General features: G+C 41.0%; 1 protein-coding gene across 2 annotated transcripts in view; it reads left to right on the top strand.

Moving 5' to 3' along the window:
* Positions 1-23,679, top strand: part of NOX4 (NADPH oxidase 4) — a 173,800-nt gene that overhangs the window by 79,857 nt on the left and 70,264 nt on the right. For both annotated transcript variants that reach the window (XM_030559100.1, XM_030559092.1), the window contains exon 11: positions 5,201-5,261. In XM_030559100.1, the coding sequence (XP_030414960.1) occupies positions 5,201-5,261 (61 nt within the window). The remainder of the gene's footprint in view (positions 1-5,200; positions 5,262-23,679) is intronic.

The raw sequence follows: 23,679 nt of genomic DNA, 5'->3' as shown, positions 1-23,679 counted from the left end.
CCATGGATGATGTGGTGTTTTTGTCTTTTATTGTATTTGTGTCTGAGTTCATTTGAGAGCGCAGTGATTGTCTGGTTTCACCCACATAGTTGTTATTGGGGCATTTTGTGTCCCGGATGAGGTACACCACATGCTGCGATAGCCAAGTGTAGGACCCATTGATCTCAAAAGGTGGGATGTGTTGATTATTGCAGCAGTGGAGAGATGTCGGCAGGTTTTGCATCTATTGTTCTGGCAGAATCTGGTGCTGCTTTGTGTTGGTGGGTCCTGGTCTGTGTGGAGCTTGCTGCTGCTGATGAACATCAGTCTCTAATGTCCACTCAAGCACTTGCTGGTCTGGCAGTCTGGTAAGTGCCATGGCTCTCAAGTTTAGCTGATCTTAGAGGAACAGAACATGTGAGTGTGCTATTATGGAATAAAAATATGTCTGGGGCTTTAAAAACTAGGCTCTGTATATCCGTGTCCTCTATGAAGATTTAATAGCACAATAAGGTTTTCTAGAGCCCTCCAAGGGACCCTTAGGCCTGTGATGTCAGCATATACTTCCTAAAATGTGAGAAGAAATAAATCCTGATGTTACGGGGTTATTGTTCGGAGTACTGCAGAAGGGAATTATTCACATAAGTCATGTAAAGGACAGTGGGCTTGAACCTGCACCCACTTGAGTCGAGGGGAGTTTTGCCATTAATACGGGATGGGGGGAGGTTTTAACAGGAGTGGAAGGATAGTCTTTTTTTTACATTGGGCATTAACAGCGACTGGGCAGGGTTGGGGTGGGAGGTCGGAGTGGGAGTTGCTTCTTGCCTGTGGTCCCTCAGTTAAAAGTGAAAATTCATCTTTCTTAAATATTCTTTTTTTATTGTTGTTTTTTTTGTTTTAAATCTGGTTTGGCACTTCTGCATTTCTCTATAAAACCATGCTTTGTGATGGTCGGGCTGCAGGAGGGCAACTGGCACCTCCTGCGGGCGCTGGGCATGAGATTCGGGGGCAGCTGGGCTGTGGGGTAGTACCTCCAGTGGGTGCCGGGCACAAACTTGTCTTGTAAAAAAGGTGCTGAACTGGAATTCCAGACATCTGGATTGAGCAAATCATTCCATCTTCCAGGGTAGAGAAATGTATCCACTGACCAGAGATCCAGTACAAAACACACCTCAAGACTTAAGCTCTGCATTGGGGTTGTACTGGAGATCTCCTGGCAAACAGCTGAACAAGGGTGCTGCGTGCTCCATTTGAGCTTCAGAAAAGCTGCAATAGGAGCAGGCTAGGTGAGGAACTGCAAACTTTACCTTTGCATGGATAAAATGGCCCCATTACTCTGTGCTGGTGATTGCCATTAGTGGCAAGTGGTTGAGTGTTTGTTTGAATGTTTACGCCTGCGTTCTAGCACTATTTGAACGTTAACATAGCTAACATATGCCAAGATATCACTCATTTTTAAACTGTATAGTTCTTTTCAGGGGTTTCATACATCTTTTCGGAATTCTGATGTCTGAGCAAAGTCTCTTTTTTACAAAGGGGTTCACATTCCTTGGTGTTGAGGACAATATAAGACTGTGAACAGGATTGGAGAGAATAGAAGGTGTGATTGCTACCCAGAACTTCGTAGTTGCAGTTTGCAGGGATATGTGAAGACTTTCTTTTGATTTTGCTTCATCTGGCTTTGTGCTCCATGAGTTCTGCTAGTTTGGGGAGGAAATCGTAAGGAGCAGTTCTGTTTTGTATGGTTTCCTTCTGATGCCCCAAATGGTCTCAAGATCACAAACCTTAATAAAACTGTGGCCTGAATTTGGGGTTTGTTTGAAAAACAAACAAACAAAAAGCAACCCCCTAAATCCTCAAATAAATTAAAATTGAACCAGATATTCTTCAGTCGTTCATTTTAAGTACTGGAATAAATTGCCTAGGGAGGTTGTGGAATCTCCATCACTGGGGATTTTTTAAGAGCAGGTTGGACAAACACCTGTCAGGGATGGTCTAGATAATACTTAGTCCTTGTGTGTGGTGGTCTGGGCTAGATGACCTCTCGAGGTCCCTTCCAGTTCTATGATTCTATTATTTTGAAAGACTCTTCCAGCTCTAATGACATTTTTCGTCTCTAAAATGCTTCACAGATATTAATTTAATTTATCCCTGTGATAGCCTTGAGATGTTGGAAGGTATTATTGTCCCCTTCTGTAGATGGGACAGCAGAGGTGTGGACATCTGTGTCAGGTACTCCCAATACTGTAGTAAAGGGATTGGCAACTTTGGCCCAGGGCCTGCCAGGGTAAGCACCCTGGTGGGCCATGCCGGTTTGTTTACCTGCCGTGTCCACAGGTTCGGCCGATCGCTGCTCCCACTGGCTGCAGTTCGCCATCCCAGGCCAATGGGGCTGCGGGTAGGGCGGCCAGCACATCCTCTGGCCTGCACCGCTTCCCGCAGCCCCCGTTGGCCTGGAGAGGCGAACCGCAGCCAGTGGGAGAGGTGATTGGCCAAACCTGCGGACGCAGCAGGTAAACAAACCGGCATGGCCCGCCAGGGGGCTTTACTGTGGCGGGCGGCATGACAAAGGTTGACGATCCCTGCTGTAGAATCTGAGCACCACATAGTATGTAATGTACTTATCCTTAAAACACCTCTGCGTGAGACAGGACAGTGCTCCTACCCCATTTTATAGATGGGGAACTAAGGCACAGAGATTGAGGTATTCAGCCTCCTAATATCATAAGAACATAAGAATGGACATACTGGGTCAGACCAAATATCCGTCTAGCACGGTATTCTGTCTTCTGACAGTGGCCAATGCCAGGTGCCCCAGAGGGAATTAACAGAACAGGTAATCATCAAGTGATCCTTTCCCTGTCGCTCATTCCCAGCTTCTGGCAAGCAGAGGCTAGGGACACCATCCCTGCCCATCCTGACTAATAGCCATTGATGGACCTATTCTCCATGAATTTATCTAGATTTAAATGATAGACTACAGACTACAGTTAGTAGTCCTGCAATTTCACATTTGAGTTCCTTCAGAACTCTTGGGTGAATACCATCTGGTTCTGGTGACTTATTACTGTTTAATTTATCAATTTGTTCCAAAACCTCCTCTAATGACACCTTAATCTGAGACATTTCCTCAGATTTGTCACCTAAAAAGAATGGCTTGGGTTTGAGAATCTCTCTTTCATTCTCAGCTGTGAAGACCGATGCAAAGAATTCATTTAGTTTCTTCACAATGGCCTTATCGTCCTTAAGTGCTCCTTTAGCACCTCGATTGTCCAGTGGCCCCACTGGTTGTTTAGCAGGATTCCTGCTTCTGATGTATTTAAAAAAATGTTTGGTATTACTTTTTGAGTTCTTGGCTAGCTGTTTTTCAAATTCTTTTTGGCCTTCCTAATTATATTTTTACACTTCATTTGCCAGAGTTTATGCTCCTTTCTATTTTTCTCACTAAGATTTAACTTCCACTTTTAAAGGATGCCTTTTTGCTTCTTACTGCTTCTTTTACTTTGTTTAGCCACTGTGAAACTTTTTTGGTTCTCTTAATACTTTTTTTCATTTGGGTATACATATAAGTTGAGCCTCTATTATGGTGTCTTTAAAAAGTTTCCATGCAGCTTGCAGGGATTTACTTTTGGTACTGTACCTTTTAGTTTCTTTTAACTAACCTCCTCATTTTTGTGTAGTTCCTCTTTCTGAAATTAAATGCTACAGTGTTGGGCTACTGTGGTGTTTTCCCTACCACCGGGATGTTACTTTTAATTATATTATGGCCACTATTACCAAGCAGTCCAGCTGCATTCATCTCTTGGACCAGATCCTGTGCTCCACATAGGACTAAATCAGGGGTTCTGAAACTGGGGGTCAGGACCCCTCTGGGGGTCACAAGGTTATTACATCGGGGGTTGCAAGCTGTCAACCTCCACCTCAAACCCCGCTTTGCCTCCAGCATTTATAATGGTGCTTAATATAATAAAAAGAGTGTTTTTAATTTATAAGGGGGGGGTCACACTGAGAGACTTTCTATGTGAAAGGGGTCACTAGTAAAAGAGTTTGAGAGCCACTGGACTAAATCAAGAATTGCTTCTCCTCTTGTGGGTTCCAGGACTAGCTGCTCCAACAAGCAGTCATATATGGTGTCAAGAAACTTAATCTCTACATCCCATTCTGAAGTGACATGTACCCAGGCAATATGGGGATAGTTGAAATGCCCCAGTATTATTGAGTTTTTTATTTTAATAGCCTCTCTAATCTCCCTGAGCATTTCAAAGTCACTATCACCATCATGATCAGGTGGTCGGTAATATATTCCTACTGCTGATTCTTATTATTACAGCATGGAATTACTATCCGTAGAGATTCTATGGTATAGTTTGGTTCATTTAAGATTTTTACTTCATTTGATTCTATGCTCTCTTTCACATATAGTGCCACTCCCTCACGAGCATGACCTGTTCTGTCCTTCCGATATATTTTATACCCTGTATTACTGTGTCCCTTTGATTATCCTCATTCCACCAAGTTTCTGTGATGCCTATTATATCAATATCCTCATTTAATGCGAGGCACTGTAGTTCACCCACCTTATTATATAGACTCCTAGCACTGGTATATAAGCACTTTAAAAACTTGTCACTTATCTGGTGTTTTTCTTAAAATCTGACCTGGAGTCATTTGAATACAAGAGAGTCTCAGCTTTCGTTTAAAAAAAAAAAAAAGTGAACGTTTAGCCCCCCATGTTTGTGAGGATAAGCTTGAAAATGTGAACCCTAAAGGTTGAAAAGCCAGAAGGGAACTAAAAAGAACTCCCAATGTGTGATTTGGAGGCCTGGCTAGTGATTTTTGAATGGGGTTGGCAATACTGAGCATTGCTGCACTCCTGCGATCCTCAGTTACCATAACAGTCCCTTGTGAGCCATTGTAGCTGGGCACAGCTTAGAGGAGTGGCTATTCGAAATCACATCCAGGTTGGATACATCCCAGGCCTGTTCCATGATCATGATGAGAGATAAGAATGTTTGGAGCCTTAATCAGTCTGTTCTAGGCTTTCTGCATTTTACTGAAGTTGCAATTGTTTTATAATAAAAGAACAGCTCCTCATCCGGTGTAAATCACTGGAGCTACTCTCATTTACGCCAGCTAAGATTCTGGTCTCAAAATCGTGCTTAAATCTCAGTTTATTTAATTATTTTTCAGAAATGTTCCTTAACTTATTTCATTTTTTCAGTGTCCGACAGATACCAAAGCAACATTTGGGGTCCATCTTAAAATAGTGGGAGACTGGACAGGTATGTAGAAACAAACTTTCCTTTTTAGGCACAAATACCTTCACTTGAAATTTTATCCCCTGAAGGCTTGAATACAATGGTCACACTTTGATTATGAAGATTTCTCGCTAGAAGTCATTCATATTTGTTTGTCAGAAGTTGCCTTTATTGCTTTATCAATGCCACCGCTGACTTTTTCAGATGTGAATTTCTTTAGATAACACATTTTTTTAGTACTAACAGATGTTCTGCTTGTCAGCTAATTATTAGTAATGTGCTTCAGTCTCTATGCTTTTTACAATAGCCTGCTGCCTCTGTGCCAAGTGTAATGATGCCTGCAGAAATGCTGAAATGTGCACTCCCTTGATAAGGGGATTTTAATACCAGCAGTTTGGTTGGCTGCCGGGTTAATTAACACCTATGGCACACTGAGATTACAGGTTGCTTTCATGTTCTCCTTTGCTCTTCTGCTGCTCTGTCAATATTCTCCAGACCGCAGGTGTCAACCTGGATTCCATGCAGAGGAGAATTCTAATTTGCTGCTCAACGTGACAGCTGTTTACTTAGGTGACAGTTGTCATTGGTGTCTGATGGCTGATTTTTTCCAGCTTTGCATTTTCTGTCTTAAGAGGAAGCAGGCTCATTTGGTTTTTTGTAGAGGTATGTCTTCTATATTCACTTACTCTGATTCATCAGTGTGGGCTGGGCTTGTTACTCATCACTTCTCCCCAGGACGAGAGAGCTGCTTAAAGAAAAAACAAGGTGTTAACTAACTGATCTTTCTTGAGGGCTTGGGAACTTCAGCAGGTGCAACTGTCTGCCTGGTTTTAGTAGACATGGTTTTGTATGTTATACTCCTTTCCCCCTGCCTAGTGTTTGTGTTATCAGTTTAGATTGTAAGCTCTCTGGGGCAGAGCAGGCAGAACAGGCTTGAAAGAGTGATTACCACATCCTGTGATGCAGGCGGTGACAGAAGGATAATTGAGCTGGCAACTCCTTGTGGGAGGTTTCTGTTGATGGAACATCATTTCTTGCCTAGGTTCCAGCAGATATAAATTTAGCATCCCAGTAGTTGCAGGAAGTAGCTTCTGAATGAATAATTATGACTTCAGAAGTACATTTTCAGGCCAGGAGCAGATATTTAATAGATCTTTAGGCAATATAATTATTCACTCCTAAGAATTAGTGATTTAATACAATGGAACATGGGATGCATTTGAACAGTGTGGGGGAAATGTAGTTTTGAGACTCATTTAAAGGGCATAGCCTGTGGGCCAAATCTTCAGCCAATGTATATCAGAGCCTTTCCATTAAAGTCAGTGGAGCCAGGCCAGTTTACACCAGCTGAGGATCTGGCACATTAATACCTTTTCAGAAAGGCTGTGCATGGTCTCCTGTGTTGTCAGCAGAACATGCATCCTGAAGATGTCTTTTGGGTACAGATAAGAGTACTTTTCATTTATGGTCATATTGCAATAGTACTAGAGATCCCATTGTGCTAAGCAATGCAAAAACATATTGGGAAACAGACACTGCCCCGAGGGGTTTATGATCTAAATCAGTAGTGCCAAGCCTGATTACACAGGAGGGCCACGTAAATTTAAGCACAGCCTTGTGTGGGCCAAACAGATTCAATGTATTTTAATAAGATTTAAAGTCACTTGTATTGATTTATATTTTAAGTTCAGCTTGTTTCGTATGTATTTAGATAAGTTGTGTAAACTAAAATGATGTAAACATGACCACAACATGCTAATGAATTGGTGTTAGTATATTGTATTGAAATAGGGCGCGGGCCTTATGAAATGCTCTGGTGGGCCGTGTGCAACTCCAGGGCCATAGGTTGGGAACCCCTGGTCTAAATAGACAGGCCAGACAGAGGGTAGGAGGCAAGTCATAATTATTCCTTGTTTACTGATGGGGATCAGAGGCATAGACAGACTAAATTACTTGCTCATGGTGATACAGGAAGCCTGTGGCAGCACCAGGATTGGACCCTGAGTCCCAGTCTAGTGTGTCGACCACAAGACCAATCTTTTCTCCTGTATTTGAATTCATAGATGCCTGATTTGTATACATTTAGGGCTTGGTGGAGTGTGTAACTCTGTCCATGGGAAAGAACAGCCACCTTGCTGGGCGTGTATGTGTGTTCCCTTGTAGAACTGCTCAAGCATCTGTGGCTGTAGGGCTAGACTCTGCAACTCCTGGATGCCACACCTGTTGTTCCAGGGCCACAATCTGGTGTTTAACTAGCAAGAAAGAAGAGATGTAATCCTGGAAGACATCTGTCTGAAAGGGCTAGATTGGTGCCAAAAGAAATTCCTTGTGTAAGATTTCTTAAAGGAAATCACAACCCATGCAAGATTTTGTTTTCTTTTAGATGACTTGAGGGGGGCTTCTAATTAACCAGTCTGTTTATGCTTAATGAAATATATTGTACTGGATATCACCCCAAAACTTTGTCAGGGAAGGTCACAAACACAGGTGGGGCTTTGGCACACGCTTGCCAATAAAGAATACCCATGTTCTAATTTATCCTCTGGCAACAACTCTTTTTGTGACCAGGGGCAAGTAATATAACCTTCTCCCCTTAATTACCATGTTTGTAAGCTGCTTTACTGGCTCCCATAGATGTTGTGAGAATTAATGAGTTGATGTCTATAAAGCATTTGGCAGATGGGAAGTGCCGTGTAAATGGTACATTAGGCCTGGTCTGCCCTTAACACTTTTACCAGCAGAGCCATGATGGTTAGGGATGAGATTTTTTTTTTGCTGATATAGCTATGCGGTAAAAGCCCTAGTGTATACGTAGTTTTACCATTATAAAAGTGCTGTGCCAATATAGTTTATTTTGCGTCCCAAACTGGAGCAAAGCACTGTTGGGCCAGTATCTACCAGGAGAGGAGGGGATGTTGCCCTAGGCAATTTGCCATCTGTAAAATGGGGATAATAGCACTTCCTACCTCACAGGTGTGTTGGGAGGACAAGTGCATTGAAGATTGCCTGCATAGCTAAAGTGCAAAACTTTTCAGTGTAGACAAAGCCTTATAGTCTTTCAGATGCAGTAGATAAACATTAGCTGATTAACACGTGTTTGTTCTGCTTCTCTGCTTCCTGGCTGGTGACCCTGGTCCCCTCCAGACCCGGGAAGTTTGTTAGCCGAACATTTACAGAAGTCCTTTTAAAAAATTTTTTGGCTTAATATTTGTTGTCAGCTTTGTCGCCTATTATGCTCCTTTCTCTTGCTGCTCCTTCAAGTACCGTTGCTAGTTGTGCTCTAAAGCTGACATTTCAACTAACACCCCCGAAAGGGAATTGAGAGGCCATGGGCCATGATGATCTGTCCAGCAATACAACAGCAGCAAAAACAAAACACCACACTGTAGCAAACAATGTGTCTTGCTCATTAACTGTACTTCAGGTCTTTAGACAGAAAGTAATATTGATAGCATTGAAATAGACATGCTCTTCTGCAGCTCTGCAAGATGTCATGGAAAATAAATATACAGCACACAGAAGAATTAAGGTGAACTGTATATTTTTAATAAATCCAGTAAAAAGATGCAATATATTACAGTGTCTGCTAGGACAAACTAGTTAGGGTTATATTAAAAGCACTGGTTTTGTACTGTGCCTTAATAATTTTTATTCTGTAGTGATATCATTCTTCTGTCAGACTGTTTATCATGTTAAAGATGTTTGCAAGACAGATCCAATGTTGCTGGGTTGCAACACATTGTTACAGAGACAGTATAATAGCACTGCTGGCCTTCGATTGAATTTGGTACTCTTACTATCCTGTACGATCCTGTAGTCTTACTATCCTTTATCCTGGCCCAGGAAGAGGTAGACATGTGATTTGGTCTGCTTGGTTTGGAGATGAGGATATTGCAGTGAGAATCCTCAGCTTTAGGTATTGACTGTCCTGGTTTGAATCAGATACAGTATGTTATTTATCATTGTTGCCAACTCTTGCTATATTTGGTGTTCTTCTTAAAGCTCCAGCTCCTGGAGTCAAGTGGTTTCAAGAAAATCCCAGCTTTCATTTAAACAGGAAAAAAATAAATCTCCGTTCCTCATGGATGTGAGAAAAGTCTGAAAACATGAACTGAATGCAGGCTGAAGGCTTAAAACTCAGAAACCAAATAAACTTTCATGCCTTTTAAGCCAATCTTGTGATGTTTCAGAAACTGGCTTAAACAGGCAGCTGGGGATTTCTTGGGATGGGGAATCCTCATATAGTGAGACATGGCTGCATGGGCTCTGTGTTAAATCCTCACAGCTCTGAGTATAGGAGGTATTCCTGGGAGCAAGTTGTGATGTGCTGTTAGCCATTGCAGCCAGATAAAATTTAGTGGTAAATGTAGGACTGGAAAGAGAGTGATATTTCATTTTCAGAAAACTAAAGGATACAATTAAAACTGTTGAGATAGCCGACCATGTAATCAATAGTCACCACAACCCCAATTGAGTTTGGTTCAGAATGGAGAGAGAGAGAGAGGAAGAGAGAGGGTATGGAGTTTGAGTGAAAGAGGTGACAAACTTGTCCCATTATCTACATAAATTATTCATTGCTGCTGAGTTTCTTTTAACATATCCAGTTGTTAGTAAACAAATAAAGGATAAAAACAGTGATCAACATTCCCTCAAGATCCCTTCTGTTTTGGGTCTATTTTATTTCATGCTAGTATGTTTTAATAATGTTCCCCTTTGTTACATTAGATTTTGCGAGTAAAAGCAGCAAGAGAGATGATACCATGTAGAGATGCTGTACAGTCAGTCACACCAGCAGAATTAAATCTCAGTTTAATGTTCCAGAATCAGCAATAGTGGGACTCCGTTAGGCACATTAAGGCTTTAGGCTTAACTATCCAATTTTCAGACTAATAATTCCCGCATTATTGGTGAAGCCTTCTGACCTTGCAGTTCAATAAGGACCTGATTCTGCAACCACTGAATTCAATGCTTCCATACGTTAGAATTGCAGAAATGAGCCATAAAGAGCTTAGATTTTGTTGCTTATTTTATTTTATTTTATTTGTATAACTAAATAGAGCTGAGCCAAGAACTGATTTATCGACTTGGTGCTGTTCTGAAAAATTGAGAAAAAAAATAGAACCAAAATTGAAATTGTGGGGACTTTTCAGTGAAACAGAAAGGTCCGTTTTGGGGTTTGTTCCAGAACAGGGATTCAGACTTGGGTCTCTCACATCCCACAGGATGCTCAAATCATTTGGCTGAAGGCTGTAAAGATGGGTGGGAGCAGCAGCACTAGCAGCACCTCCTCATCCAGCTGTTTTGAGAATAGCCGAAACTATTTGTGGCCAATTCACAAATAGTTTCAGGTTGACTGAAGCTGCATTTTTTGGCAAACAATTTGTCTGATAATTTTGCTCAGCTCTAAAACTGAATAAAAAAATAAAAATGACTTAGCTGTGTCATTAGCCAAAGATTGCCATACATAATATATGTTTTACTCTTTAGAGCCATTAATGTTCATTGACTGATTTATTATTGTAAATAGATTAAAATAAATCATTAATAGAAAGGAGACAGGAACAAATTTCGCTTACTGGCTTGACACTGAAAGCCTCAATGTTCTTATTACGAAAGGAAAATTAATGACAGCCAGTTTACATTTGTGATTTTTTTACTCTTAACCTGGATGATTTTGCTTAAACTGTTCTCCATCTGATTTAGTATAAAACACCCTGTTATTTGAGTCAGCTTTGCTTGGAGTAGTCTGTTTCCTAGTTTAAAGGAAACAGTCAAGATTGTTTGGCTCAAAAATTAGCCTATAGCAACCTTCTTACAATGAAGGTCCTATTTTGACAATTTCTGTTATCCCCAAACCTCAATTTTTTGCACTTCCCAAACTCTCTATGACTTCTTTTAAAAAAAAATAAAGAAGGGGACATAACATAACCATTAGCGATTATCTTCGAAAAGTCATGGAAGACGGGAGAGATTCCAGAGGACTGGAAAAGGACAAATATAGTGCCAATCTATAAAAGGGGAAATAAGGATAACCCAGGGAATTACAGAGCAGTCAGCTTAACTTCAGTACCCAGAAAGATAATGAAGCAAATAATTAAGTAATCAATTTGCAAACACCTAGAAGATAATAAAGGTGATAAGTAACAGCATGGTTTTGTCAAGAACAGGTTAAGTCAAACCAACCTAACAGCTTTCTTGGATAGGAGGGAAGTGGTAGATGTGGTATATGTTGACTTTAATAAGGCTTTTGATATTGTCTTTTATGATCATCGCATAAACAAACTACAGAAATACAACCTAGATGGAGCTACTATAAGGTGGGTGTATAACTTGTTGGAAAACCGTTCCCAGAGAGAAGCTATAAGTGGTTCACACTCAAACTGGAAGATCATATTGAATGGGGTCCCGCAGGTATCAGTTCTGGGGAGCCTATGATTCTATGACTGAATGATTTAAGTTTTTCTTATGTTTCAATATTTTACGTGTAGGAGACGATGAATAATCTTGTAGTTAAGACACTGAACTGCGACTTGAAAGATCAACTGCGAGTTGAATTTTCGCTCTGTTTCATCTTGTCTGACTTGGACACTTTATCTATCTGTGCTTCTGTTTCCCATTTTGTAAATCAGGGACAGTAATATTTCACAGGTATGTGGTAATTGACTTTTTTTTAATTACTTGCGGCAGCCACAATTTGCTAGTCATTGTCCACATGTACTCAGATAGTCTGCCACAAAGAACTTGTATGACTATTTAAAACAGTCTAATGATTGTTGGATGGCAGTGCATGCATTGTATATGTATGGCACATTCATTTGCAAGTATCAAAGAGATCCAGTTTCTCAGATATTTGGAATAGGAGTTACCCTTATTACTTGGTCTTCAAAATAATTATGCTGCTTAAACTTTTCAAATATAGTAAGAGAGAGAGGGCCATTAGTAGCGTTTGCTACACTTTACTAAAGAAGATCATTAGAATATAAAGGTCCAAGTCCAGATAATTATGTGGATTTCTAAGCAAAGCGCCACCTTTTGTACGGTCACCTCTCTCTGTAATCATTACCAATATCCTGTATGCTACCTTATGGGTTATTGAAGAAGACAAAGTTTCTGTCCTAGGATTTTCTATACTAAATTAGACAGATTTTAATATCTCTGGTTCAGAAATGTTCAGTGGTGTTCCATCCTCCATGTGCCAGCTTTCCCTAGATGGGGGATAGGTGCTTTAAACCATGAATTTACAATGCCTGGCTGAACTTTCCAATCCTATGTGTATCTTTAAGAACCTTAGGTGCTTGTGGATTTCCAGGGAGACCATTGTAGAGTGAACAGGTGTTAGGATGACTGAACTTTTCACTAACTGCATTCTCAGCAGAGTTGAAGTATTTAAATAGGCATGGACACTGAATTATCTTCTCTCCAGTAGACGTAGTCACTCCGGATCAGCTCTGAGACAGTGCAGGCAGGCAGGGCTGTATGGAGATAGAGGCATTTCCCTGTTGCTGTCCATGCTGTACACATTCTGTGAATAATAATAATAATAAAAAAGTCTTCAGTCTTTGTGGCTGTCAGTCCAGCAACTTCTGCGAGCACCAAATTCACCAGAATATTACATCAATGTTTGGAATTTCAGATGAGCAAAATGGGGGACAGTTTTCTGGGCAAATTTCTAGTGAATGAGCAAAAAATAACGGTTGTAATATGATGAACATGGCACCCCGTAATGAGACAGGTGATCATTAACTATTAACTAATATGTAGCAGGTGATTAATAGTACAGGAAAATACAACCATGTGAGAGATTTCAACAGAATGGCAATTGCTTATCAAAAATGTGAATGGCGTTGCAGCCTTGTGTGCTATGCATGGCAATGAAAGGCATGAGGGTCATGCTAAGCAGAGGAAGGTGTGCTGTGACGGTAATTAGCAAGGGCTTGGCACAACTATCATGAAATGCAACATCTGACAAGCCATTGTTCACCATGCTTTTCATTTCATGGACATTACATATACTCAAGCCTCCTGCAGCTCTTCCTGCTTTCATTTTGAACCCCACTTCTTGGTAACAGTGAGATAAGAAGGGGTCTCATGTGACTTTTGGCTAATGCAATATGTGACATTTTTACTAAATTGGTCCAGGATAAACTATACTGAAATCATCTTTCATATTGTTTGTTGCAACATTGATTATTCAGTAGAAACATCAGTATTTACACTACTAGGAAAATGATTTTTTTTTTCAGCAGAAAACATTAATGAAAACCAGAAAAATTGTTTAACATTCTCACAGATTGATTTTGGTGGGTGTTGGCGGACCAAAAATTTGACTACCAAAATATTTTGCTTAAAATGAAAATATTTTGATTTGGAAATACTGCGGTGTTGCCTCAGGGCAGTTGTAGTTGGCTGCCTCAAACTCCCATTCTGTTTTAGGCCAACCTCCCAGATCAGAGTACATTTCCTGTGGTGATCATAGTCTCCCCTCTTGGAGAGGAGAGGCGAAGCATCATGGGAGTCTCTGGCCATCCTGCATCTTGGGAGAAGTATTCTGAATGGGAATCCTGGCCCATGGAAAAGAAGGACTCAAGGCAGTGCAATAGTGTAGCCAAACTGAAATATTTTGCTTTTTGGCTAAAATATTTTGGTTTTTGAGTGTTTGAGTTTTTTGAACAAAAATTGTAATTTTCATCAGAAAGCGGACACTTGTGAACGCTTTTGTTTTGTCAAAAGCCCAATTATCTATCCAAATATATCTCCCATGTATTTCAGCTAGTGCTGCTGCCACTTCGGAAGATCATCAGTGCACTTTCAGTAATTAGCAGGGAGCCTGTTCTGTGTTTGGAAGCAGATGTACTTAAACACAGTGGGAGTTTGCTTGACTATTTCTGACCCAGTTGGAACCAAAAAATATTAAACAGGGCATTGTGCATATGGAATAGTGCATAACCACCCTCCCTGGGGGAGCATCATGAAGGATTGTGCCTCAGGAAGAAAATCCTGCTGTGTGCATGCATGATAGGGAGGGAGGAACTGAGTTTGATAGGGTTTTTGGAGAGGGGCTGCGGGTATGCTTCCCATAACAATGGCGTGGTGGAAAGGAGTTTTAGCAAGTGTCTGTCTGGCTGCATACTTGTGAAATGATTATTTTAATACTGCTGGGACTTTATTGTGATATCTATAATAGAGCTTGTAGAGCCTTGATAGGCATCTTTATATTATTTTGAATCTGAGTAAATAAGTTGGTGTGTTGCATTCTTATTTCAATAAACAGAATTTAGCATCCTCCCCTAACATGGACTGAATATATTCCCGTATGTGTTTTGAGTAAGATATAAATGCCATTTCCTTAGGGAAGATTCCACATACCCTCCCACACATATTTTTCAAAAACATAACCAGAGATACTCTGTTTCCTTCAGTGACTACCACTGGACTACTGACTGCATGGTCAATTCTCCCAAGGATTTCAGTTATGCTACAAGTATTACTCAAGTGCTGCTTCAGCTAAACAATGATGGACTTTTTAAAAAGTGAAATAATAATAATTTAAAGAATAATGATTTATTCTAATATGCATTATTTAATGTCTGTATTCTGTGAAAAGGGTTTTTTTTAGGGTAATTGCACCCCACAATTGAATAGCCTGGGTATCTAATTTTGCTAATAGTAATTTCCTAGTAATTCAGTGGACAGTAAACCAACTGTTTAGCACTTAATTCATTATCTTTTGCCATTTCTGTTTGCAACAGACTTGACATCTCCTCTCAGGCTTGTTGTGTTGCTTGTTTTATAATGGCGAGTGGATTCTTTGTAGGATTTAGATATTTTTAATGCTCTGTGGAAGGTACTTAAATGGGCACCATAAGAGAATCTAGATAGAAACTAGATAGGTAAAAAGTAAGTGACTTGAGGAATTGCAAAAACATTCATGTTGGAAAAGTACATTGCTACACACCTTTCCCAAGGATTGTAAAAGGAACTGTGGTCTAAATAACATTTAACCAACTGGGTTTTAATCTGTTAAATGTCTCTGCACAATTCACTAATGTAATACTGCAGAGTAACATTTACAGCATAGTCTTGTTCCCATTCCAGTCATTGAAAAATTTTGCTGTTGGCTTGAGTAGGATCAGACTTTGTACCATATCAAAACTACTGTATTTAGTAATCCTATTATGTTCTTAGAACCATGGAAATTAAAAATGGAAAAGGTTATCTAGGAGCAACTCCTATAGTCTTTACTAAGATAAAACTCCCACTGACATTAGTACAAGGATATCAGGATCTATAGATTGTGAATATAGAAAAAATAAGATAAATATTAGTTAAAGAAGAAGAAAAATATTAAGATGAATCTGTAAACTGTTGTCTACCCTTAGGATATTGGCTGGCTAAAGTTATTAGCAATAACTTCTTTAGCTCAGATTTAAGACCTAATAGCAGAAATGTACATAGAATGAGATGAAAACAATAGTTTGATTTATTACTTGACACATTATATGCTTTACTTTGTGCTATGCATCCAAATGAAATAGAGAGAAACTAATATAGCCTGTCTGGTTTCATTTTCCCATCATCAAATGATCTCCTTCACACAGGGTATTGCGCGTCTTGAGATAGAATAGGAGGTGGAGCTTCAGATGTGGTGAGGTCTTGGGAAAAGTTATGCATTTCTTTCTGGATCATCCCCAACTGACTATTAAAGTTTATTCAGAAAACAGGAACTTAATTAGGATCCAGCTGAGCTCTGATTGCTTTACAGTGCCTGTGTTTTCAGTGCAGCCATGGTGGGGGAAGCTTTTGCAGTTAAACTTGTAAGTATTCTGAAAAAGTCAGAGTTGAAAACACAGTGGGAGTGATACATTATATGTATGATGTATAATTAGTTATATTGTATATTTAATGTATAGTGAATAAAATTTTATGTTTTGTTCCTTTATTCAGCCCTTGTTTCTATTGATTTTTATCCCTTTTGGTTAGATAAATATATGTCTAGACAAGGGTTGGAGGCCCTGGAAAGGCATTGGCCCTTCAGGGTACATAGTGTTATTGTTTTTTCCATATGTAGTGGCTGAGAATTCTATCTACCTTCCATGTTTGTATGCCCCCATATGCCATAGTATATGAGCACCTCACAATCTTTTTGTATGTATCCTTACAATTTCCCTGTGAGGTGGGTAGGTGCTATTATCCCCATTTTACAGCTGAGACGCAGAGAGACCAAGGGCCTGTCTACACTGCATTTTAAAACCCACAGCAATGAGTCTCAGATCCTGGGTCTACAGACTCAGGCTTGTGGGGCTTGCACTACGGTGCTAAAAGCAGATCTGTAGATGTTCAGTTCAAGCTGGAGCTTCGGCTGTAAAGCCAGGGGAGTGGAATGGGCTTCAGAGCACGAGCTCCAGCCCCAGCCACAACCTCTACCCTGCTGTATTTAGTGCCATAGCACAAGCCCGGTGAGCTTGAGTCTGTTGATCCAGGCTCTGAGACTCACTGTTGCAGTGTAGACGTACCTCAAGTGACTAGCCCAGGGCTACACAGGAAGGGTGTCTTCAAGTCCTAGAATAGTGCCCTCACCATTGGACCATCCTTCTTTCATTCTGTTGTTCCTCCTTGTGTGAACTTGCTGGCTTTTGAAGTTTTTGAAAACTTATTTATAACAAATGTAGCCACCACAAGTAAGAAACAGTACCGAAGAAGGAAACTTTGAGTTAAAATGGCATATTTTCCACTCCATGAAGCTCAGCCTACTGCATTTGTTTCATGAGTGGAATTCTATGTGGTTTAAAAAATTACAAAGAGATGGGAGATTTAAAAACACTTTGCACCAATATTTATATAGTGTGGTTAGATGTTCGGTTGTGTGTGTTCTTTCTGTGTTCTCTCTGTGTGCTCTCCCAGCTCTGCCACAGCAGACCTTAAGCAAACCTCCCAATGACCACAAGATCTGTGAAGGTACAAAGGCACCAGGCCAGATTTATTGTCAATGAAGCATGGTACTAGTATACGGACCACTAATACATGTATGCCCGTAACAATGGATCAGCTCAGTGAATGGCAGGACTTTCCGTCCCTCCCTAGGCTACACAAAGACATTCCCTCTGAGATACATCTTTATACCCTGATACAAACAAGTTACGTTACTGCCCCTGATGTGGCTAGTTATTAGCCATCACCTTGTACATGTTGGTTCAATTAAAACATCTTTATTACGTACTGTCATCCTGACCTTATCTTTTAGGAGGGGTTAGTGTGTTCATGTTATCCTTGGGGAATGCTTTTGTACCATCCTTGATATTGGGATGTTCTGCTACCACTTGATATCGGGATGTGTTTGTGCGAGTACTCTGTGCCTAGCACTTCTTAGGAATGTGTATTTCTGCAATATCAGCCCTGTTCTTGCCAAATTCTGTGAGCAGGTCCTGCCTCCTGCTCACAGCTTGTATTGGCTTTTTATCAGTAAAGCTTTGACTACTACTTTAGCACAGGCCTCAGATCAGGCCTCTGATGCAAGGGCTTATGTCTCAGGCTCTCTTCCTACTACATACAGTAGTTATATCTCTCTTCTCTCCCCTGCCCTGCCACCTAGGTTTGTATAGGGGAAGTCCATTAATACTACTTTAGTGTTTTAATGGAATGGAATGTGAACACACTTTGTTCAGGAGATGGTTAATTGTATGGTTTGGGGATGTAAAGAGCTGCAGAGTACCAAAAAAATAGTGGATGAAGGGGATGATGCATACAATGGCCTTTTAACAGCCTCAAAACACTCTTTGGATATCTCAGAAATTACAGATGGAAAAGGCCATGAGTCCAACCCTGGAAGTACAAGATTATTCCCTCCAGTTCTAATGCTTTGTCCACTCTAATTTTAAATGTCTGAAGCCATTATATAGTAGTTAGTTGTGTTTTTCTCTTGAGTGCCATAATGAATGTGTATTTGAAAACTGTTTGTGAAATGATCCAGTATTTAAGGTCTAAAATAAGATCAAATGTGAATGGACAGGCCAGCTGGTACTTTGCAAAAGATCACAGTCATGGGGTGATGTTTCTGCTGTTGATGGATGCAAAGTTTCAGCCTGGGATGGAATTCATTCCAGTATTTTGTTGCTGCTACTTGAATATGCTAGACGCAAAGTGAGGCAGCTGCTGCTCGCTTGGACAAATATGTATAAAAATATCTTACACTCTGAGCATCTTGATGGATCTGGTTAATAATGTTTTGTTACAGTGTGTGTTTGTGTGTGTGTATATATAGTGTTTGATTTTTACACACATACTCACTGAAGCCATGGCCATGTGCTGGTCTCAGTGCATCAATGTATATTTTATAATTAAATGAATAAATAAATCAGTAGCCTGACTCCAGTGTTAGACTGTTCCTGCCCCCACCCGCCTCCCCACAGGTTTACAAGGACTGGAGAGAGCACAAAGAGAATTCCCCCAAATCCTCCTACACTCAATTCTGAGCAGGTACAATGGGAGCCCTTTGTTGTGGGTGCACAGACTTTTCAGGGGAAGTAAGTACCAATATCAGGGCTTAAAATATTTACATAAAAAGATCAGGTATGTTTTAATTAAAATATAACTTTTTTTTTTATTCTTTCTATATTCATTCTAAGCACTATTACTCGTGTAGCACTTTATATGAACTTGTGTTGAGGAGTTAACTGCACCTTCACAAGGGAAAGAGGTATAATGTGCAGTATGTCTGAAAGGAAGGACAATCTTGTGGTTAAGGAACTGAACTGGAACTCAGAAGATCTGGGAATAGTTCCCAGCTCTGCCATGGGCTTTCTTTGTCACCTTAGGCAAGTTAGTTAATCTCTTGATGCCTCGCTTCCCTTCTATAAAATGAGATTAATAATACGACATCTTTGCCGCCTTTGTCTGCCTTGTCTGTTTAGACTGTAAGGTCTTTCGGTCAGGAGTTGTCTTTTAGTACGTGTTTGTACAGTGCCTAGCACAAGGGGACACACATTTCAGCTGGGGCCTAGGGATGCTACTGTAATTAAAGTAATTAGGGCTAGCAGAAAATATCTCATCAAAAGTGTTTTACAATGGAAAATTGGGCTTTTGACAAAACATTTTTTTTTTCATGAAAAGTGTTTTATCAAAATGCTTTGGCTCAAAGTCAAAAGATTTTGAACGAAAACTTGCGGGTTTCAAAAACTTTAAAACTTCTGTGGGGAGAGTATTTTTTCAGACCAGCTCTACAAATAACAATATACCCAGATCATTCTGTTGTATGAGTGAGAGACCGGAGAAGAAAGGGGGTTGGTCAGCATTCTTAAATGTCTGAACTAAATACAGCACAGATTAATTGTGTGCAAATCATAGCAGATAGGGCTGATAAAAAATGGTTTCCTACATGTTAGTAATAGCAAAAGGAATTCGTTTCATGGATTTTGTGGTTTGTGCTCTAACCATTTATGAATGTTGTATCTCACTAAGTCTCTTTCCCACATCTCAATCTTACCTAGCATATTTGTAATATAGACTTTTTTCAAGAGGAGATGCATGTTAAGCATTTCCTTAACTTCAGAAACTTTCAGACATTAATAAGTCACAGGACAAAAACAAACAGGGACACTGCACTCTTGTGACCTCTTATGTCTCAGCATAGTTTCCATTTTAAGCCCTTAATGGGCAAAAAATCATCTTAAACCCTTCTTAATTTTTTTTAAATAGGGCACTGAGGAAGTGCTTATGACAATGCTTCTAAATTTGCAAAACTTGGAGACAAGACCTGAGTGATGGGTCTGACTTCATTTTAAAGCCCTTGACAGTTTTTTGAAAGCTGACTTAGCAAAAAAAAAATTATTGCAAGATGGTAGACAGCAGCTTAAGGAGCTATTCATAGCAACAAGTGGGATGCATAAAAATTTACGTTAAATGGGCAAGTGTTTTAAGTTCAAAGTTGATGATGGCTGCAAACGCCCATGTAGCTTCGGGTAGAATTGAGACCTGTGTCTCAGAGGAAAACAGAAGTGCTATAGATAATTACAGAAGCATAATTACAAACATTCCAAGCTATGAGTGCATCCCTATGGGGAGAACTTTTGAGTGAGCTAAGCATTTGGACCACAATGTTCTATTCTGCATCGCTAACAAAGGGAAGCATTTTTGCTCTTGCACTTCATTCATTTTACAGTCACTTTCTAATTACATTTCTGTTCATTCTTATTAACATTGATTAAAAAAAAAACCCTGCTAATTGTACAGATATGCTTAAACAGCCTCTTATCCTATAAAAAGCAATTAACTTCAGTTGTACTGTTAATCTGGTCCAGTGCACACAATGTTTCCATTAAGAGTTCAGGGACATCTGAAGCTCTCAAAAAAAGGGAGGAGGCTTAGGTATAGAGGGGAACAACACCTTAAACTGTATTTATGCACTGTTTTGACTTAATGGATCTCTTGTCAACATGCTTTTTAGTAACAGAAACAGGATCTTCTGCCTTCACTAGCATAGATTCTGTATTGTTATTAATTCCTATGTATTTCATAAATGGGGGGACACAGGAATGAGATTCAGGAACAAAGAATCAGGGTTGGAAGGGACCTCAGGAGGTCATCTAGTCCAACCCCTCGCTCAAAACAGGACCAATTCTCCACTAAATCATCCCAGCCAGGGCTTTGTCAAGCCTGACCTTAAAAACCTCTAAGGAAGGAGATTCCACCACCTCCCTGGGTAACTCACTCCAGTGCTTCACCACCCTCATTTTTATTCCAGCTCTGTCACAGATGAACTATGTGACCTTGAGCAATCACTTTTGGCATGATCTTCTGAAGTGTTGAATTAATGGGAACTGCATGTGTTCAGCACCTCTGGAAAATCAGCTTTAACCTCTCTTTGTTATACTGTGCTCATCTTTAAAATGGAGATAAAAATGCACATTTACCTCCCAGGGATTCTTGTGCAATTTAATTGTTATGCACTTTGAGATCCTTGACTGATATATCTTAGAGAGATGCAAGGTATTATCATGATTTCCATTCAAGCCACTTTGCATCACTAATGGCACATTATGCAATAAGGAAACATGACTTGGTAGACAGTTTGGAATGCTCTTATTATGCCATATTTTCCAGTCATTAACATTTAGTATTGTTACAGATGACTGTATCAAACAATCCTATTTGAGAACGTCAAGGTTGGTGATATAATTAAAAAGGAAAATGTCATTTGAAATGCCCCAATCTGCCTGTGTAAATTAACTACTAGAAAACAGGATAATTACAAATTTTATAAAGTATTCTCTTCTCCTTTATATACAATAATTCCATGGAAGTAAATGGAATTGCATGAATGTAACGGAAGACTTGTGGTCTTTTGGAGAAAGGAGGCTAAAGCACAGTAGGATATGTCTTTTCAGAGAGCTTGGCTACACTGGAGAGTTGCAGCGCTGGTGAAGAGGTTACAGTGCTGCAACTCACTCTGTGTCCACACTTGCAAAGCACGGCCAGCGCTGCAACTCCGTGGTTGCAGCGCTGGCTGTACACCTGGTCTGCTTGGGGTGTAGCGATTCCAGCGCTGGTCATCAAGTGTGATGCAGCGCTGGTCATCAAGTGTGGCCACCAAAAGCGCTTTTATTGGCCTCCAGGGTATTAGGAGGTATCCCAGCATATCTTTTCAGCCACTCTGCTCATCGTTTCACACTCCACTGCCCTGGGCTCAGGTGACCCGCCCTTTAAATGCCCCAGGAATTTTAAAAATCCCCTTCCTGTTTGCTCAGCAAGTGTGTAGTGCAATCAATCAATCAATCAATCAGTGACCATGCCTCCACGCCCCAAACGAGCCCCATCATGGAACACTTCCGAGCTGCAGGACCTCATCAGTGTTTGGGGTGAGGAAGCTGTGCAAGCACAGCTGTGCTCTAGCCGTAGAAATTATGATACCTATGGGCAGATATCAAAGTCCTTGCTGCTAAGGGGCCATGAACGGGACGCATTGCAGTGCAGGGTAAAAGTAAAGGAGCTGCGGAGTGCCTATTGCAAAGCCCATGAGGGAAACCGCCATTCAGGAGCTGCCCCCACAACCTGCCATTTTTATAAGGAGCTGGATGCCATACTTGAGTGTGACCCCATTGCCAATCCGAGGAGCACGATGGAGAGTTCAGAGCAGGGAGAAGTGGGGGAGGGTGTAGAGGAAGCCGAGAGTCAGGCTACTGGGGTGGAGGGAGACACCCCAGAGTCTCAGGAGGCATGCAGCCAGGAGCTCTTCTCAAGCCAGGAGGAAGCTAGCCAGTCACAGCAGCTAGAACTTGTTGGTGAAGAAGAAGCAGAGGAGCGGGTTCCCGGTAAGCAGATTTTATTTTTAGGATGGAACTGTTTTGGGAGAGGAGGGTGGGGGTTATGGCTGCCTGCATGCATGCCTAGATGTGGAATAGCCCATTGATTTGGTCTATCACGTCTCTGTAATCGGCCTCGGTAATCTCTTGAAAAGTTTCAGCCAGAGCGTGGGCAATGTGCTTGTGCAAGTTTATAGGGCGAGCCACCGTGGTCCTTGTCCCAGTCAGGCTAACGTGTCCATGCCACTGTGCTGCGAGGGGTGGGGGGACCATTGCTGCACACAGGCAAGCTGCATAGGGACCAGGGCGGAATCCACATTGCTGTAGAAGACCCTCCTTCTCTTCCCAGGTAACACGCAGCAGTGATATATCTGGCAGTAGAAAATCCTGTTGAAAATTTAGGGATAGTGTTCAGTGCAGGTCCCCCCCAGCTGCTCTCTGCTTTCCCCAATGCACAGAAACCCCAGTGAGCCCAAGCAGTTCCCCTTCCCAGAGGAGTAACTGCTGTGGCAATTGTGGGGGTGGTGTTCAGTGCAGTTTCCCCCCAGCTGCTCTCTGCTTTCTCCAATGCACAGAAACCCCAGTGAGCCCAAGCAGTTCCCCTTCCCAGAGGAGTAACTGCTGTGGCAATTGTGGGAGTGGTGTTCAGTGCAGGTCCCCCCCAGCTGCTCTCTGCTTTCCCCAATGCACAGAAACCCCAGTGAGCCCTGACTCAAGCAGTTCCCCTTCACAGGTGAGTCACAGCAGAAACACTCACCCCAGTACTCGCCATGTCTTCGCTGCTGTGGCCTCTCTGTGCTATGTTTTCTATGTGTAAATGATGCTACAAATAGTCTACAAACTCCTTCACTGTGATAATAAACAATGTAGCCTCTGTATTAAATGTTTCTATTTCTGTTTTTTTCAGTGTCCTTGAATCCTCCAGCCCTATCACAGCCTGCTCAAAGACTACAGAACTTGAGGAATAAGCCAAGGAAAAGCAAAGAAGATTTGGTCAAAGCAGTTATGAATCAGTATGCCAGAGAGAGTAAGAGGCTGCAGGACTGGAGAGAGAAAATGCATGAGTGGAGGAAAACACAAAGCAGGAGAAAGGAATTGGCTACCAAGAAAACCACAAAGCAGCTGATAAGCCTCTTTGCGCGCCAAAC

Source organism: Gopherus evgoodei, chromosome 1 (assembly GCF_007399415.2).
Source record: "Gopherus evgoodei ecotype Sinaloan lineage chromosome 1, rGopEvg1_v1.p, whole genome shotgun sequence".
In the NCBI taxonomy this organism is placed as follows: domain Eukaryota; kingdom Metazoa; phylum Chordata; order Testudines; family Testudinidae; genus Gopherus; species Gopherus evgoodei.
Note: the sequence above shows the minus strand (reverse complement) of the source record. Positions and strands in the feature narration are given on the sequence as shown.